Source organism: Moschus berezovskii, chromosome 21 (genome assembly GCF_049115385.1).
Source record: "Moschus berezovskii isolate FMDL1 chromosome 21, NW_MosBer_1.0, whole genome shotgun sequence".
Lineage (NCBI taxonomy): Eukaryota > Metazoa > Chordata > Mammalia > Artiodactyla > Moschidae > Moschus > Moschus berezovskii.
Genome location: NC_142480.1, coordinates 12,747,798 through 12,767,129, shown reverse-complemented (window position 1 = coordinate 12,767,129; position 19,332 = coordinate 12,747,798). Strand labels below are relative to the sequence as shown.

General features: G+C 49.8%; 1 protein-coding gene across 1 annotated transcript in view; it reads left to right on the top strand.

Moving 5' to 3' along the window:
• RIN3 (Ras and Rab interactor 3) overlaps positions 1 to 19,332 on the top strand; it is a 136,434-nt gene that overhangs the window by 77,147 nt on the left and 39,955 nt on the right. Inside the window, 1 exon segment of the mRNA XM_055418407.2 lies at positions 15,838 to 15,910. Coding sequence (XP_055274382.2) covers positions 15,838 to 15,910 — 73 coding nt within the window.

Genomic DNA, 19,332 nt, shown 5'->3' with positions numbered 1-19,332 from the left:
CATTGAATTTGTTCCCTGGGACCGAAGGCCTCCTCCTGGCAAGGGCCAAGCCTGCTCTGAGATACTCACACCAGGGCCGGCGAGAAGAAAGCTGTGTCCTGAGCCCAGATGGCTGAGTATTTACCAGCAGGTGTTTCAGTAGCATCTCCAAGGAAGAGAAATGTCAGTTGACTCGAGACTGGTCCCTTGTGTTTTTTTATAATTTATTTTTGGTTGTGCTGGGTCTTCATTGCTGCATGGCTTTTTCTCTAGTTGCAGTGAGCAGGGACTACTCTCTAGTTGTGGGGCACAGGATTCTCATTGCAATGGCTTCTCTTGCTGCATCTCCCAGGCTTTACAGCACAGGCTCAATAGTTGTGGCGCCCAGGCTTAGCTGCTCCCCAGCATGTGGGATCTTTCCAGATCAGGGATTGAACCTGTGTTTCCTGCATTGACAGGCAGATTCTTTTCCACTGAGCCACCAGGGAAGCCCTGATCGCTTGTTCTTGATTCCCTACCCTGTGACTCGGCAGAGGACGGGAATATGCCTCCTGTGAGGCTGAGGTGCTGAAGCTGAAACTGCAATACTTTGGCCACCTCATGCGGCGAGTTGACTCACTGGAAAAGACTCTGATGCTGGGAAAGGTTGGGGGCGGGAGGAGAAGGGGACGACAGAGAATGAGATGGCTGGATGGCATCACCGACTCTGTGGACGTGAGTTTGAGTGTACTCCGGGAGTTGGTGATGGACAGGGAGGCCTGGCGTGCTGTGATTCATGGGGTTGCGGAGAGTCGGACATGACTGAGTGACTGAACTGGACTGAACTGAACTGAAGGCTGAGGTCCTGGGTTCTGAGTCTTGGTGGACCCTCCAGTCTTGCATTCACTTTCTTTCCAGCACTGATGTCAGGCATCCGCTGTGTGCAGGCAGCTATAGGTGTGGCATCCACAGGGCTCCTGGCTCTTGCCGCTTGTCCAGGGAAGACAAGCAGGTTCACCCTCCGGTGCTGGGTTTCTGAAACTCAGCACTCTTGATGTTTGGAGCTGGATCATTCTTTGCTTGGGTGCGGGGGGAGGGGGGTGTGCTGTCCTGTGTGCTAAATTAGTAGGTTTAGCAACATCCTTGGAAAATCCCATGGACAGAGTAGCCTGGTGGGTTACAGTCCGTGGGCTCAGAAAGAGTCAGACGTGACTTAGCAACTGAGCAAGCATGGGTCTCTGCCCACTAGATGTCAGTGATACACCTCACCTCACCCCGCCGTGGATTCCCCCCAACAACCTGGGATGTGTCCACGCCCTGCCACATGTGTCCTGGGGGACAGATTTGCTCCTGGCCAAGCACATTGCTTAAGGCTGTGCCATCTAGTTCAGCAACCTCGAGCTGCATGAGGCTACTGAACACTACAGATGTGGAGTCTGAATAGAGATGCTGCTGCTGCTGCTAAGTTGCTTCAGTCGTGTCCGACTCTGTGCGACCCCATAGATGGCAGCCCACCAGTCTCCCCCATCCATGGGATTTTCCAGGCAAGAGTACTGGAGTGGGTTGCCATTGCCTTCTCTGGAATAGAGATGAGCTGTAAGTATAAAATACACACCAGATTTTGAACACTGCATATGAAAAAAATGACTGTGATGCGTCTCAGTAATTTTTTTATATTTATAGTTTGTTGAAATGATGCTGTTTTGAATATGTTGGGTTAAATAAGCCATTCAGTTCAGTTCAGTTCAGTTCAGTTGCTCAGTCGTGTCCAACTCTTTGCGACCCCATGAATCACAGCACGCCAGGCCTCCCTGTCCATCACCAACTCCCGGAGTTCACTCAGACTCATGTCCATCGAGTCGGTGATGCCATCCAGCCATCTCATTCTCTGTCGTCCCCTTCTCCTCCCACCCCCAATCCTTCCCAGCATCAGAGTCTTTTCCAGTGAGTCAACTCATCGCGTGAGATGGCCAAAGTATTGGAGTTTCAGCTTTAGCATCAGTCCTTCCAATGTACACCCACTGAGATTAATTTCACTTGTGTCTGTTTACTATTACTAACATGAGTATGGGCAAAATTTAAATTGCACACGTGACTTGAATTCTTTTTCTATGGGACAGCAGGGTCTCAAGAGCCAGTGGCCCAGCACACAGGTTGGGAGCCTGGGCTGAGTCATTCTCCCTTCTGGTCACATCCTGGTACCACTTCCCAGCTCTGTGACCTTTGGTGAACCACTTAACCTCTCTGAGTGTCACAGTTCTCATAAGTGGCAGCCACTTTCTCCTAGACCACAGATAAGAGTTCTGAAACTGAGGTGGGATGAACTTTATAAGCTCCTGAAGCTGAAGCTGGGTTGTTTTTTGGGCACAGTGGTTTCTTACTGGGTTTTCCTGTGACCCTTGGTGCTGTCCTGCCATCAGGGTGGTGCCCAGGGCACCTCCTTTTCCTCCTGTCTTTTCTGTTCCCAGAGACAGAAAAGATGGGTGCAAAGAGGTGCAAAGACACCTCCCCGCCCCTACAGTCTGAGCAAAGGGGCAGGCGGATTGCTTTCCCAGCCTTGCAGCTCCTTCTCCGTGGACAACTCAAGCCCCAGAATGGTCAGCCTCTGCTCAGCGTCTCCCCCCACTCTCCCTGTTCCTTCCCCCCCAACGCCTCCCTGTGGCTATACTCTATTCAGTCTTCCCTGACACTTGACCGTTCGCACATCTGTCCACCGTCTCCCCTTCTGTTTAGGCGGCTGAACCTATAAATAGTTCCCCGGCAAAGTCCCATCTGCACTGTGACAGCTCGTCCTGCGTTCCTTTTTCCACACTTAAATCCTCATCAATGCGGTTGTTAAAAACAGAAGTGCACTGTCCAAGAAAAAAGCAGTTTTTATTACAGCTTGGACGGTGTGGTGGCAGTGGCTGCAGAGATGGCTACCAACGTGGATTCAGAGGAAGTGCTTTCAATAATGGCAGGAGCCATCAAGCATATGGTGTGATCCAGGCAAAGCTCTGGATCTGGGAAAGAAGGAAGGCCCGTCCCCTGCTTTCCAGAAGCTTTGGGCCAGCGTCAGACCCATGAACACATCTTGGTGTGGGGAAATCACGCTCTCAAGTGGAGTGTGTGCCCAGTGCTGGGTCAGAGGGAGAGGAGCTCCTTCTGCCCAGGAAGCCGTCTCCGAGGGGAGCCCGGGGCCTGCTGAGTGACAGAGGTGGGGATGTGTGGTCCGTGGGAAGGTGTCCCTGCTAGCTGACGGGCAGAGTAGGCCCACGGAGTGTAGGAGTGAAGCCCTGGCATGCCCCTCCACCCCGTCCCATGTCACTTCTGCTAAGCAAAAGGTGTCTCATACGCCAGGCTCCCGGGGCTGGTAACACCCGGTCATGACTGGGGCTGTGCCCTCAGTCCAGTTACTTAAGCTCTCTGAGCGTCGGCTTAATTTGCTCATAATATGAAAATAGTGGAGTTATGATAGAAATACAGAGGCTAGCATATAATAGGCATGTGGTAAATGGTAGACAATGTTATTGTTATTAAAACTTTGAAAGTGGTAATCCTCTGTTACTAATCGGGAAGCTCTAATCTGGACAAAACCCACACTGTGAAGTTGGGAGAAGGAGGCAGAACAACGGTAGTCCAGGCCTAGAGTCTAGAGTCCAGAGAGTGCCCGAATCGAACTCTAGAAAACACCCAGGCTAACCCTCTTTCATTAGATGATGATGCGCCATCTCTGGGCTTCTGTTTCCCTGTCTGTGCGATGAGGGAGGTTGGACAAGAGCTGTCCCTAAGAGCCCTTCTGTTCTGGCCTTCAGTGGTTCCCCATCCATTGAGAGGCAAACTTACAGGTACTACATTGAGCAAACTAGGGGTATGGTAGAGAACTCAGTAAGAAGGCATTGCTGCCTTTTTCATCCTAAAATTCTTAAGATGAAATCAAGAGGAGATGGCTCCTTATGCTAGGAACAACCAGCAAAGATGGCTGTGACTCATACCCAGGGCTTCCATGGATAGTTGCCCAGCTTGTGCACTGTCCAAAAGTGCCTGGTAGGATTAAATCCAGCTGGTGTTCTGCTTGTCAAGTTTTGCAGTTTTGTGCAGGGCTGCAGCCACCGGAAGAAAGAGGCCCTTCTTTACTCCCTAGCCAACCCCTGTAATAGGGCACTGGGAGCATGTGGAAATGGCCCCTGCTTGGACCCCTGACCATGGCTGTGGGGTCCTTCCCTGTCCCTTTCCCATTGCCTCTAGGAAAGGTGCACTGGGCAAAGGCTTGCCATGCTCCGCATCTGGACCTGCCCTGGGGGCCCATATTTGATGCGGGAGACTGGGGGCTCAGAAACGATGATCTTACGCTGAGGCTTCAGGGTTGCTTGGGACTTTACAGAGGGCGGGCCCGATAAATAGACAAGTGAAAGGACTCCAGGGCAGATAGTGAACCAAGGGCCAAGATGCCCACCCTGGACCATCAGTAACAGCCAGGGAGACAGAAAGGGAATGATTTTTGGCATGTTTGCTGATCAGCGTCCTCTCCCAGGGTCCCTGAGCCTTAACTTGCCCCCGCCAGGCCCCCCTAGACCTTGCAGACCTCTGTGTCGCCTTTGGGGGAGAGGCTGCTGGTCTTCACTGAAGGCCTGTCTGTGGGGTACCACCATTCAGGCTCTGCACAGCAGGTGCAGGACCCGGGAGGGCCTTGGTTACTCAAATCCTCCCTTGGCTGTTAGAGAAAGCAAGTTTCAGAGATATGAAGGCTTTGGTCTCTGGGCCCATGGGGGGTGGGAACCAGGAGCCCAGGCCTGGTCAGTACTGTAGGGGTTTGGGCTTTGCCTGGAGTGGGAACAGGCATTTGCCCTGCTCTGTGCACCCGTCCTTGTATGGTCGGGCATCAAATCTGCTCCGAAACTACAGGGGATCAGCTGCCCGGCATGGAACTATTTGTTCTCGCTTCTCCTGACAGCTCTGCCCTCTGCTGGAGCCAGAGCTTCCAGCAGCCCCTTCCTTGTGGAGGGGACAGGGCCGTTCTCTCACTTCATGGGTGACCCAGATGCACTGTGGCAGCATCTGGAAGCAAGTGGTGCTGAAGGCGGGCCTGGAACCACAAGGTCCTCTGGATGCCAGAGAAATTGCCACTGTCCTCAGTTCCACCCCTGGGAACAGGGCAAGGAGTTCTCAGCTAACACAGATAATTGAGCCTGATGATAGTATGAAATAGTCTTTTTCCTCCTCTGTCACGTACTGTCTAGGTCATGGTTCCCATGGCAACCGTGGGTGTTGCTGGGCAGCAGAGGTCCCTCCAGCCAGAAGGCAAGTGTGTGAACTTCCAGCTGAGGAAGGAGCGGCCAAGGGTGGGAGGGACACCTGAAAGAATAGGCGTGGTCACTGCAGGTGACCCCCCTTTCCTGTTCCAATTAGAACCATTCCCCAGCCTCTGGTCATGTTGGCTTTTTATTCTCAGGCTCTGCACTCCTGACCTTTCCTATCAGGGACCCAGCTTGGCCATCTAGGATCCCTTTCAGGAAGCAGGATCAGAATCTATTAGAATCTGTCTGCCACCCATTCAGGGTGTTACATTGCAGGGAAGGTAGGCTCCGCGGTGTCACAGAAGTCTTTGAGGTGGGGGCCCCTTCCCAGGCCCACCCAGATTCCCCCAGCCACGTGTGACGCCCTCTTCTGAGAGGTCCGAGACCCCACCCCTCCTGCCAGTGGCGATCCTTCCCTCATCCCTCTGGGGACACTCTTACAAGGCAGTTCTCATCCATCCGGGGCCACATTCCATAAACGTACACACTGAGGCCTGATACCTACAGGGTTTTTTCTTAGATAAAAATCAATGAACATCCCTCCCACCCTTACCCAACCACATTTTCAATCCTCAAAAAAGAATGAGCTGGTTGTATTGAACCTCTCCCCCTCAGGAGGGAGTTTCAGATAAGTCCTGTGGCCTAAACCGTTGGCAAATTCCCCATCACCCTGCTCACTGCCAGGCTTCCTCTCAATTTCTAAATCTATTTCCCCTGATTTCTACAGAGCGTGAGCATGATAAATATTTGTCAGTAGTTGAATACATAATGTCCTAGCTGAAGAGTAACTCAGACCCAGCCCTTCCAATCAGGGTCATACCTGGAAATTTATTAACGACTCCTGTTGTCAAAAGGAATGTGTTTGAACAGAGATCTCTTAGGTTGATAAGGCCGTCTGCCAACAGGGAAGACAGTTTACATTTCCTGAGTAATCTGTACATTTCACAATGTTAATAACCTTGGCAAGGTGTACATTCATTCTTTTTGTGATGATGATCTTTTCCTCATCAGAGCCCAGAGTCAAGCTTAAGTGAAGATGCTCACCTTCACTTGCCAGTAAAGATAAATCAGACCCTAAAGAAGGCACCTGCCAACAGCCACCTCTTTTTAAAAAGAACATGCTGGAGAAGGGGTTCTTACTTGTCAGTTTCATTCACCTCAGTCACTGGGAGTGTGTGGTAAAATTAAGCCAGGTGTGGCTGAAGTTTACCTTTGGACCAACTATGAAGAAAATGCCTGCACAGGAAATTAAGAGTAAGATGGCACAGGGGACTCTGGTCTAGAGAAGAATAATAGCTGGTTGAAGACCCACTCATACCTTAGTTATAACAATTTGTTGTGGTGGTAGTTAAATTGCTAACTTGTATCCGACTTTTTGTGACCCTCTGGACTATAGCCTGTCAGGCTCCTCTGTCCATGGGATTTCCCAGGCAAGAATACTGAAGTGAATTGCCACTTCCTTCTCCAGGGAATCTTCCTGACCCAGGGGTTGAACCCGCATCTCCTGCATTGGCAGGTTGATTCTTTACCACCAAGCCACCAGGGAAGCCCCTAATTATAACAGTAGATACTACCAAATGCAAAGACGAGTTGAGAGTTCATTAAAGCAGGTTGTACATATAACTATTGAATTATTTATATGACAGTGTATGAATGCTTACTATTTCACAGATTTGGACAGTATTCATTTTTTTTTTCTCTCTCAAATATTTGAAAGACCCTGTTCAAGGATGAAAAGACAAGTTACAACTGGGAGGAAATATTTGCAAATCACACATCTGACAAAGGCTTTGTATCTAGATCAGATGAAGAACTCTCAAAACTCAACAATAAAAAACAAGTAACCCAAATAAAAATGAGCAAAGGATCTAAATAGACATTTTTCCAAAGTATATATGCAAATAGCCACTAAATCCATGAAACTATGCTTGACGACGTCATTAATCCTTGAGGAAATGCAAATCAAAACCACAGTGAGAGATACTTGTATGTATGGCTGAGTCCCCTTCTCCGTCCACCTGAAACTATCACATTGTTAATCACCTATACACCCCAATACAAAATAAGTTAAAAGCAAAAACAGTGAGACACCATTTCACACCCGCTAAGATGATTCTAATCAGTAACAGACAAAGTACTAGCAAAGGTGTGGAGAAACTTATTTTTTTAATTTTATTTGTGTGTTTACTTTTGTCTGCCCCGGGTCTTCATTGCTGCTCACTGGCCTTCTGTGGTTGCAACAAGTGGGGGCTACTCTCTCGTGTGCTGCATGGGCTTCTCATTGCAGTGGCTTCTCTGTAGGGCACGTGGGCTTCAGTAGTTGCAGCCTGGGGGCGCCATAGTTGTGGCACACAGGCTTCGTTGCCCTGAGCCATGTGGAATCTTCCTGAACCAGGGATAGAATCTATGTCCCCTGCACTGGCAGGTGGATTCTTAACCACCGGACCACCAGGGAATGAACGCCTGTGGAGAAACTTAAACACTGTGAGTGGAAATGTTAAATGGTGCAGTCGCTTTGAAAAGCACTCCACCAGTTTCTTAAATATGTCGAGTTACTACGCATGCTGTGTGTGCTCAGTCAGTTGTGTCTGGCTGGCTACAAACACGTGGACTGTAGCCTGCCAGGATTCTCTGTCCATGGACTTTTCTAGGCAAGGATACTGGAGTGGGTTGCCATTTCCTCCTCCAGGGGATCTTCCTGACCCGGGGATGGAACCCACATCTCCTGTGACTCCTGCATTGCAGGCAGGTTCTTTACCGCTGAGCCACTGGGGAAGCCCATAGAGTTACTGTTGCTGCTAAGTTGCTTCAGTCATGTCAGACCCTGTGTGACCGCATAGATGGCAGCCCACCAGGCTCCCCCGTCCCTGGGATTCTCAAGGCAAGAACACTGGAGTGGGTTGCCATTTCCTTCTCCAATGCATGAACGTGAAAGTGAAGTCACTCAGTCCCATCCGACTCTTTCGACCCCATGGACTGCAGCCTTCCAGGCTTCTCCATCCATGGGATTTTCCAGGCAAGGGTACTGGAGTGGGTGCCATTGCCTTCTCCATAGAGTTACTGTAGGACCTAGCAATTCCACTTCTAGGCATACACTCAAGATATGCAAACATATGTCCACATAAAAATTTGCACACAAATGTCAACAGCAGTATTATTTGTAGTAACCAAGGAGTGGAAGCAACCCAAATATCTACCAGTGATGAATGGATAAACAGAATGTGGTGTATCCATCTAACAGAATACTATTCAGACATAAAGAGGATAAAGTGCCACGGATAGCCCAGGGAGTGCTACTCAACGCTCTGTAATGACCTATATGTGAAAGAGTCCAGAGAAGAGTGGATTTGTGTGTTTATGTACAGCAGAAACTAACACAACATTGTAAATCAACTGTAGGTGCCCAGTTGCTCAGTCATGTCCCAACTGTGTGGCCCCATGAACTGTAGCCTGCCAGGTTTTTCTGCCCATGGAATTTTCCAGGCAAGGATACTGGAGTGGGTTGCCATTTCCTACTCCAGGGGATCTTCCCCAACCAGGGATTGAACCCCAGTCTCTTGCATCTCCTGTGTTGGCAGGTGGAGTCTTTACCACTAGCATCATCTGGGAACCAACTATACTCCAATAAAAGTTAACTTAAAAAAAAAAAAGAGGAGTGAAGTGCTGATGCTGACCCCTGCTACAACATGGACGTGGACAAACATTGAAATCATGATGCTAAATGAAAGAAGCCAGACCCACAGGACTGCATATTGTATGATTCCATTCATACAAAAAGCCCAAAATAGGCAAATCCATAGGGACAGGCAGTAGATTAGTGGTTTCCAGAAGCTAGGAGGAGGGAGGAATGGAGAGTGACTGCTGATGGGTATTGCGTTTCTTTGGGGGATAATGAAAATGTTCTAACATTGATTGTGGTAATGTTTGCACCACTCTGTGAATATACTGAGACCATCATGCACTTTAAATTGGTGAGTTGTGTGATGTGTGAATGATATCTGAATAAAACCCAACATTTGAAAAACTGTCCAATTAGAAAACAGGAAAAGACATGAAAAGACATGAATAGACACTTGAGCAAAGAGGAAGCACACATGAAAGGGCATTCAACAGCTTTTTGAAATGCAAATTAAAGCCACAATGAAATTACACTCTATACCTAGCGGAATGGCCAAAATGAAAAATAGTGACCACACCCGGCTGACAAGGATGGGGGAAGAAACTGCATCGCTGCTACAGAGCTGGTAGGAATGTAAAATGGTACACTCTAGAGAGCAGTTCGGCCCTTCCTTTGAAAAACAAAGGAGGGACTTGACCATGTGACCCAGCAAATGCACTTTGGGGCATATATCCCAGAGAAAGGAAAGCATATTTTCATGCACAAACATGTACCCAAAAGTTCCACAGCAGCTTTGTGCATAATCACTAAAAACCAGAAATTCCCAGATGTCCTTCAGTGGGTGAATGACCAAGGTACACCCAGATCATAGGTTACTGCTTGCCACTAAAAAGGAACGGGGTATTGATTCACTCAATAAGTTGGATGACCCTTGAGGAAATGAAGCAGAATGGGAAAAGCCAGTCCCGAAGAATATGTCCTGTATGACTCCATTTATATGACATTCAATCATGTAATCACAGAGATAGAAAACAGATTGTGGTTGCCAAGGGTTGGGGTGGATGTGATATGAAGTACCTTGATTGAGGTAGTGATTACGGGCAGCTGGGATTTACACATGGGATAAAACTGCATGGTTCTCTGCAAATACACACGCACATACACGAGAGCTAGTGTAAAGCTGGTAAGATCTGAATGAGCTCTGCGGATCGCCCGAAGGTCGGTTTCCTGGTTCAGATATTGTCCTCTAATTATGCACCCTGCTATTGCCATGGAGGGAAACTGGATGAAAAGTGAAGAGGGCCTCTCTGTTCATCTCCGCAACTTCCTGTGGACCTGTATTTCCAAAGAAAACATTTGCTAAAGAAATAGTTACATAAATATTGGAGAGCCAGCAATGTGCTGATAAGCACCACGCCTGGTGCTGAGGGTACCATGGAGAAGAAAAGATACATATGCCTTTCCTGCCTTGGCAGTTCATTCGTATTACTGAGCGATCAAATGGAATTCCCTGAAAAATGAATCTCCCAACAGCTTTTGGTTCTTTGCGGATTACTCGTTCTGATGTTGAGATTGTAAAGGCCAGCAGCCAGGCTGGTGTGCGTGGGGCCGGAATCGTTCCCTTGTCTTGGCTCAGCCTTGATGGTGAGTCGTGAGGTGAAAGGTTTCTTCTTCTCTAAGCAGGGCCAGTCCCACTGTGGTCAGCCGTCGTCAGCTGGGGACACAGCACATGGGACTAGCTGGCGCTGTTTTTTCTCCTCACTGTTTGGAAGAGAGATGGTTTAGACGGGGGCCGGTCTTTCCCACTGCTCTTTACTGAGGAGGCTGGAGGCTGTACACAGTGGAGGAATCCCCGCTGCTCAAGTTTTCAGAGGGGAGCAGAAGGAGCCGGCATCGTTGGGAGCACCCAGTGGGTGACCCGGGGAGCTTGTCAGCCCTCGCGGGGCTCGGAGGGGAACCAAAGTAGCATGAGCCAAGAGGACCCTGGAGACCAGTCAGCCCCTGAGAAACATTTACAGAGAAATTTAGAACATTCGAGAAAAATTTAGAGAATCTTCATAGTTTCTTTGCTTACAAACGTCACATATGCTCATTATAAAAGTGCCAGAAAAACGTAATACAGGAAGTGAAATTCAGTCCACTGTGTGTGTGCATTTTCTTTTTTTTTTTTAATCGTGGCTTTATTGAGATGTATTTACTTCATATATTCAGTATCATACAATTCACCCATTTAAATTGTACGATTCGGTGGCTTTAGGTATATTCAGTTATCCAGCCTACCAGGGTCAATCTGAGAACATTTTCAAGACATCAAAAAAGAAGCCTCGTGTTGTACAGTGTGAATGTACTTAGGCCACTGAATTGTATTCTTAAAAATTATTAAAATGCTAAATTGTATGTTTTTTATAGCTTGTGTGTGCTCAGTCACTCGGTCGTGTCTGACTCTTTGTGACCCCATGGGCTGTAGCCCACCAAGCTCCTCTGTCCTTGGAATTCTTCACGCAGGAATACTGGAGCGGGTTGCCATTTCCTTCTCCAGGGGACCTTCCCGGCCTGGGGATCGAACCTGCATCTCTTATGTCTCCTGTGTTGGCAGGCGGGTTCTGTGCCACGGCACTGTCTGGGAAGCTGTATCATGATAGAATACCCTTTTTGCCAAGCACGCTATACAGAGACGTTTAAGATACAGTCCTTGCCTTCAAGGCAAATGAGGAGGATTAGCAAGGAAGGGCAAAGCTGGGTCCTCCTTGCCTGGGAGAGAGCAGGAGCAAAGGCCCAGAGGTCAGCAATCCCAGGTGGTATTGGCAGGGTTGGCTCCTCCTGGAAACCCGGGAGAATCTGTTCAGGCCTCTCTCCTGGCTTCTGGTGACAACCGGCAACCCTTGGCTTGTGGCTGCATCTCTCCAATCTCTGCCTCCATTGCACATGGCTTCTCCTCTCTGTCTGTGTCCCAGGTCTTTACATGTTTTCTTACAAGGACACCCATCATTGGGTTTAGGGCCCACCCCAATCCAGTCTGACCTCATGTGAACTTGATTCCGTCCGCCAAGACCCTGTTTCCAAATAAAGTCACACTCACAGGTACCAGGGATTAGGATCACAGTGTGTCTTTCTGGGAGACACAGTTCAACCCACAACAGACAGGTACTTTTTTAACTGTTATACAGCTGAAGGGGCTTCCCAGGTGGTGCTAGTGGTAAAGAACATGCCTATCAATGAAGAAGACATAAGGGGCGCAGGTTCGATCCCTGGGTTCAAATGATCCCCTGGAGAAGGAACTGGAAACCCACTCCAGTATTTTTGCCTGGGAAATCCCATGGACAGAGGAGCCTGTTGGGCTACACAGTCCATGGAGCCACAAAGAGTCAGACACGAACAAAGCGACTGAGCATGCAGGCAGGCATACAGCTGAAGAATCTGAGGCTCAGGAAAGATAAGCAATCATGATGGAGATATGTTCACACTCAGGCCATTTGGTCAGGGTACTGCATACACCCTGCGGCCACTGCAGGACACAGGGCTGTCCTGGAAATTGAGCGCCACCCCCACCCTCTGGAACAAAGGCTTGTCTAATTCTTACTGATCTGCATCCGCCTCTGCTCCAGAACAGTGTAAGGCTGCCTGTCGGGGCTCCCTCATGTCCCAGGTGTCCCTTGGGGCCCCTGGTGGGAGGCCTGAGACCCGGGGCAAGGCACCATGTCCACCCTCACCCCGCCGAGGCCGCTGCTCCTCTGGGGTCCCCCTGCCAGACAGACTTTTATGTTTTGAACTGTGTATGTATTTCTTTACTTTTATTCATTTCTGTCTGCGATGAGTCTTGGTTGCTGCACATGGGCTTTCTCTCGTTGCGGCGAGCGGGGCACAGGCTGCTCGGTGTGTAGCTTCTCTCATTGCAGAGCTCTGGCTCTAGACCACGTGGGCTTCAGTAGTTGCAGGGGCATGGGCTTAGCTGCTCCGTGGGATGTTCCTGGACCAGAGATCGAACCCATGTCCCCTGCACTGGCAGGCGGATTCTTAACCACTAGATGAGCAGGGAATCCCCAGTCAGACTTTTAGCAGACATTTATTATCTCCCAAACCGCATGACCCCACAATGTGCTAGGCCCTGAGGAGGGCTCAAGTGTGGGCAAAGCCCTGGCCCTGGCAGGCAGGAGCTCCCCTGGGTGTGGCCTTGCTGTGCTATTCCCACGAGCAGGCCGGGGAAGTATGAACTGGGGGCTCGGGGTGGGGCAGAAGAGGCCTGGTTACAAAGAAACAAACATGACCTTGATCCTCCCTTGTGCTTTGACAGATCTACTGTTTTCACAGTAAAAAGGGGACTGGGCAGCTATATCTAGAACTGTGCATGGCCCCAGCCACAAAAATGGATGAGCCCTGGTCCTTGCTACTGAGGAAGGGACCAGAGTGGGAGTAAACTGAGTCTAAAGGAACTGTGGGCTTTATAGAAAGTCCCAGGGGCACAGGAGAGGAAGGGACTGCCTATATTAAAGGTTTCATCTGTGTCTGCAAAGGTCAGACCATGTCTCAGTGGTGAAGGAAAACTGCCCATTGTTGAGCAGGCCCGGTATAAAGAGGCTAGGCTTTTTGCATGCATCACCACTAATTCTTCTTGAAGGATTCATGAGAAAGGTCTTGACTCCAGTTTACAGATGCAGCATCCTCTCTACCTCTTCCCAGCTACCAGAGATCTTTTGAGCTCAGCCTCTAAATGGCAACCCACTCCAGTACTCTTGCCTGGAAAATTCCATGGACAGAGGAGCCTGGTGGGCTACAGTCCATGGGGTGGCAAAGAGTCGGACACAACTGAGCAACTTCACTTTTACTTTCCCCTGGCCAGTTGGTGCTGCTAAGGTCCGTGATGCACTGATGTGCCACTAGGTGGCGCTGTGGACCGCCTCATGTCCAGTAACTCGCTGCTACTGCTGCTGCTAAGTCACTTCAGTCGTGTCCGACTCTATGTGACCCCATAGACGGAAGCCCACCAGGCTCCCCCATCCCTGGGATTCTCCAGGCAAGAACACTGGAGTGGGTTGCCATTTCCTTCTCCAATGTGTGAAAGTGAAAAGTGAAAGAAGTCGCTCAGTTCTGTCCGACTTGTAGTGACCTCACGGACTGCTGCCTACCAGGCTCCTCCGTCCATGGGATTTTCCAGGCAAGAGTACTGGAGTGGCTTGCCATTGCCTTCTCCGCCAGTAACTCGCAGAGGGTGGTAATTCCACGCACTGACGTTTCTCTGACTTGTTATTTATGGGCATCTTGCCAGTACCTCCAAGAACTGTAACCTACTTAATGTTTTTCTTTAAACTCCCTTGTAAAATTTTTATGTCTATCCTAATGAGAAACCGTGATCTCTTTGCTATAAATAAATGATGAATGTAATTCCCTGGTGGCTCAGGCAGTAAAGAACCCGCCCGCAGTGCAAACCCAGGGAGATCTGGGTTCGATCCCTGAGTCACCAAGATTCTCTGGAGGAGGGCGTGGCAATCCAGTCCAGTATTCTTGCCTGGAGAATTGGTCAGAGGAGCCTGGCGGGGTCACAAAAAGAGTCAGGCAGGACTGACTAGGCACAATCTTTAAAAAAATCATGTTAACTGTTTAAAACTATGCAGTAGCATATAGAAAGAAGGAAAGTATTAAAATAAAGCTATTAGAACAAGACACGTTGGTTTGCTTATCTTAGATCACCAGTGCAGCAGAATGCTGTCCTAGGCTTTGGAAGCAGGGTGCAGTCACCTAGATACAAGAGTGCTTAGGGTTGGAAGGGCTCTTCCCTTTGCAGGTAGAGGAACTGGGGTACTGAGAGGGGAAGGGACAAACCCATAGTCATACTGTCCACCCCAGGGTTGGAGCCAGACCTGGGACCTGGCTCTGGCCTTATACCTCCACCCACGGATGCTCAGAAGAACCTCAGGAAGTTGGAAATGAAGTGTGAGGCACACATGTTTCTTGGCCCTCTGAGGCCCGAGAAAGTTCCCTGTGGGTCCCATGTGCAGAGAGCATCACTTGTCGGTGCATGTAGCTCTGGGATGAGAGTCAGGCAGCGTGGGAGCAGGCGGTTGCCAAGACCCCTGGTGAGCAGCTCAGCGTCTCTGGGCCCCTGGCCCTGGTGCTCTGCTGCAGGGCATGATGTGGTACCACGCTCTCCTCTGGGCAGTCCACCCCGGCTTCGGGCCCTGACTGCCACATCCTGGCTCCCTGCCACTCCAGGGAGCCACATCCACCCGGGATAGGCTCTCTCTCCCTTGATCCCTCTTCCTTGTCAGAGCTGGAAAATATGGGTGTCACCCTCCCTCTTGGGTTGCTTGTGCAGCCAAATCAAGTGAGGTTCTGACAGGCCCAGGGATTCTTGGGCGAAAAGCCAGTGGCCACACTGGACCAAGGAATCTCCTGGAAGCTAAAGCAGAACAGGGACAAACCATCCTCTGCTGGCCCCCACAGTCCTCAGAATTGTCAAGTGGAGGTGACCCTGAATGTTTAATTCGGGACATTTTCAAGTTCTGCTTTTACAATCTAGATGCCTCAAAATGGTGCATATGTTATTAGTTAACACCAGTTGCTGTAGTAAAGAGGCCCCTGAAATCTTGGGCTTCCCTGGTGGCTCAGGTGGTAAGGAATCTGCCTGCAATGCGGGAGACCTGGGTCTAATCCCTGGGTTGGGAAGATCCCCTGGAGAAGGGAAGAGCTACCCACTCCAGTATTCTGGCCTGGAGAATTCCATGGACTGTACAGTCCACGGGGTCGCAAAGAGTCAGACACAACTGAGCGACTTTCACTGAAATCTCAGGATTAGCACCACAGAAGTTCATTTCTCTCCTCCCTACAGTCCAGTGGGCTGCAGATGTGTTTGTGACTGCAGCAGGCCGGGCCCTGCAGCAGGTGCCGTGACCCACAAGTGAGCACAGGGCAGACCCGCCCTCCCTAGGGACAGACACACCCTCTCCTCTGACAGGGACACTTATCCAAGCCTCTGCACTCTCTCCTCAGTACTGTACCTGGAAGGCTCGGTTCTTGTGTTTGAGGACATCTTCAGACTGATTGCATTCTACTGTGTCAGTAGGTGAGTATTCCTGGCCCCACGGAAGGGCATCTCACGACAACAGATGTTCATGCATCTTGGGTGGGGGCGGGGGTGTCACGGGGGAGCCCCCAAGCAAAGGGTGCAGCCCACAGGATGCAGAGAGCAGGGGCATTCCCCTGGCTTCTCCCTGGTACCCATGAAAGGGGGGTGCCCGCTCTCCTGCTTTCTTTCTTTAAAGGTCCCTCCCTCACCACCACCTGCCCCCTTGGCTCACTGCCCAAAACCATCTTGTCTTCCAGCTTTTGGGACAGCTTGGGGTCGGTCCTGTGCGGACCCAACCCGCCCTGTTGGAGGAGTTCTAGGAGGAACTTCCTGTAGGGGCAACAGGAAGGGCTGATCCTCTTCGTGGGAGAGAGCATGTGATTTTGAAGCAGCTGCTGGGTGGAGTGGGTGTCTGTAACCACCCTCAGAGCTGCTCTGTTCATTCATAACTGGTTGCAGGTCAACAGGAATTTAAAAATACATTTAGGTGCCAAGAAGCAAAGGCTTAAGCTACAGGGATTTGACCAGGGTTGGGCAGGATGTCTTGGGGCCCAGGGCCCCAGGCTCACCTCTCCCTGCTTCAAAGAGACCATTCGTGCTGCCTTCATTCAACCCAGGACCGCCCTCCCACCTACTAGGACCCTCCTGGGCCCAGAGGGCAGAATTTTGATGCTGATAATAAGTTGCTAACCACTCCTGCCTGTAGGGGGCTCTCCAGGTACTCAGTGAGGTGCTAGGGTTTTATATCCATTATTTTCTGAAATCTTGCCAACAGTTCCACCCTGTTAAGTGCTCCTGTTAGTCCCCCACCTCCCCGGGTATTTTTGGCTGCTCTGTGCAGGACGTGGGATCTTAGATCCCCAACCAGGGATCCAACCTGTGTCCCTTGCCGTCGAAGTGTGGAGTCTTAACCCCTGGGGTGCTTTTGTTAGTCCCATCTCACAGATGGGGAAGCTGAGACTAGAGAAGTAAGTTGCTCAGGGTCATGTCCCTGGTAAATGGCGGGGTAGAGATTCAAAGCAGAGCGCCAGGGTCCATGGTCTTTGCTACAGGCGTCCCACGGTGTACGTTCTACAGTGATTCTGATGACCCAGCGTGTCCCTCTAGGCCCACAAAGCTGAGCATCAGGGCTCCCTGGTGCTTTGTACATTATGGCGGGTCAGGTTCTCAGAGTCAGGCCCTTTCCTGTTCTGAGAAGTTCTACCTTAGCGGAAGATGATAACCTAGGGTTTGGCCCATGCTAGATGCTTCCAGTGAGTGAGTGAATGAATGGTGACGTAATTGCAGAGCTCAGAATTTGAGCTCGTCTTTCTCTCTCAGCTTTATCGCCTGTAAAATGAGACCATCACCTGTGCTGTAGATGCTGGAGAAAGAAATGTGATAAAGGGACAGCACACTACCCGACACCCAGGAGGTGCTCTGGTTCTAGTTCTGTGGGTTGGGCCACGGGAGGGTGTGTGCTCGGGTGGTGCCAGCATCTGTGTGAAGCAAGACCCGGAGCTGTGGTCACCAAACACCACTGTCCCCTCCCACCCGCTCCTCCTGTGGCTGCTGTTCCTCCATGTTCCAGAAAAGCAGGTGCTTTTCACCTGCCCTCAGACACTCAGGGAACCCACGGGGAGGTCACAAGGCTCAGAGCCTGGAACTCCTGTGTTTGAGGGGAGGGGGGGGCATCAGCTCCAAGGCCACCTCTTGGGAGTGAAATGCCGCCAAGGAAGGGCCGTTGACTAGGAGTGGAGAGCCCGTTCCTGGCTGTGTGACCTTGGGCAAGTCTCTTGACTTTTCCCGGCAGTCACCTCACCTGTCAAGGGGAACCAGGGTGGAACCCCAGAGTGCTAGAGTTGTGTTCCTCAGTGCAATCTGAACGAGCAGTCATCTTCAGAACCAAGTGGCCCGAAGGTCACGGGAGGTTAGCCAGAGATGCACATTTTAGGTGCCTCTGTGTCGCCCGCAGGGCCTTGCACAGAGGGGTGTTTTGAGATCTGCTAAACACCCAGGTGATACACGCCAGTCCTGGCCTGAGACAGAGCCTGCTCCGCTTTGGGCCCTCGGGGCCCCTGTGGTCTCGGCCCCTGTCCACTGAGCACATCCCTGCAAAAGTGTGGCCCAGCCCTGGTTCAGTCACACGGGCTCATGAGGGCTGGTCCTTCTCCAGCGCTCACTGAGGAGCACGTGCTGTGGTCCACCATAGCCTCTGCCCTCGGGGCAGGAAGGCGTAGATTTGGCTTCACGGTGCCCTCCCCAAACCTCACTGGAACCCTGAAGCTCTGGGCTGGATGGTGGATGATGTGAGTGTTCTAGAGACTCTGAGGCCCATAGGTACCCAGGGAGCTGGTTAACAACACTTCCAGGGCCCACTCTGGGGATTCTGACTAGCAGGCCTGGAGTGGGGCACAGGAATCTGCATTTATAACACAATCTGTATTTATAACACACACACACAATCTGTATTTACAACACACACACAATCTGCACTTATAACACACGCACAATCTGCATTTATAACACACACACAATCTGCATTTATAACACACACACACAATCTGCATTTATAACACATGCACAATCTGCATTTATAACACACACACAATCTGCATTTATAACACACACACAATCTGCATTTATAACACACACACAATCTGCATTTATAACACACACACAATTCGCACTTATAACACACACACAATCCGTATTTATCACACACACACACAATCTGCATTTATAACACACGCACAATCTGCATTTATAACACATACACACAATCCGCATTTATAACACACACACAATCCGCATTTATAACACACACACAATCCGCACTTATAACACACACACAATCCGTATTTATCACACACACACAATCCGCATTTATAACACACACAATCTGCATTTATAACACACACACAATCTGCATTTATAACACACACATACAATCTGCATTTATCACACAGACACAATCTGTATTTATCACACACACACAATCTGCATTTATCACACACACACAATCTGCATTTATAACACACACACACACTCCACATTTATAACACACACAATCTGCATTTATAACACACACATACAATCTGCATTATCACACACACACAATCTGTATTTATCACACACACACAATCTGCATTTATAACACACACAATCTGCATTTATCACACACACACACACAATCCGCATTTATAACACACACACACAATCGGCATTTATAACACACGCAATCGGCATTTATAACACACACATACAATCGGCATTTATCACACACACAATCTGCATTTATCACACACACACACACAATCCGCATTTATAACACACACACACAATTGGCATTTATAACACACACGCAATCGGCATTTATAACACACACATACAATCGGCATTTATCACACACACAATCTGCATTTATCACACACACACAC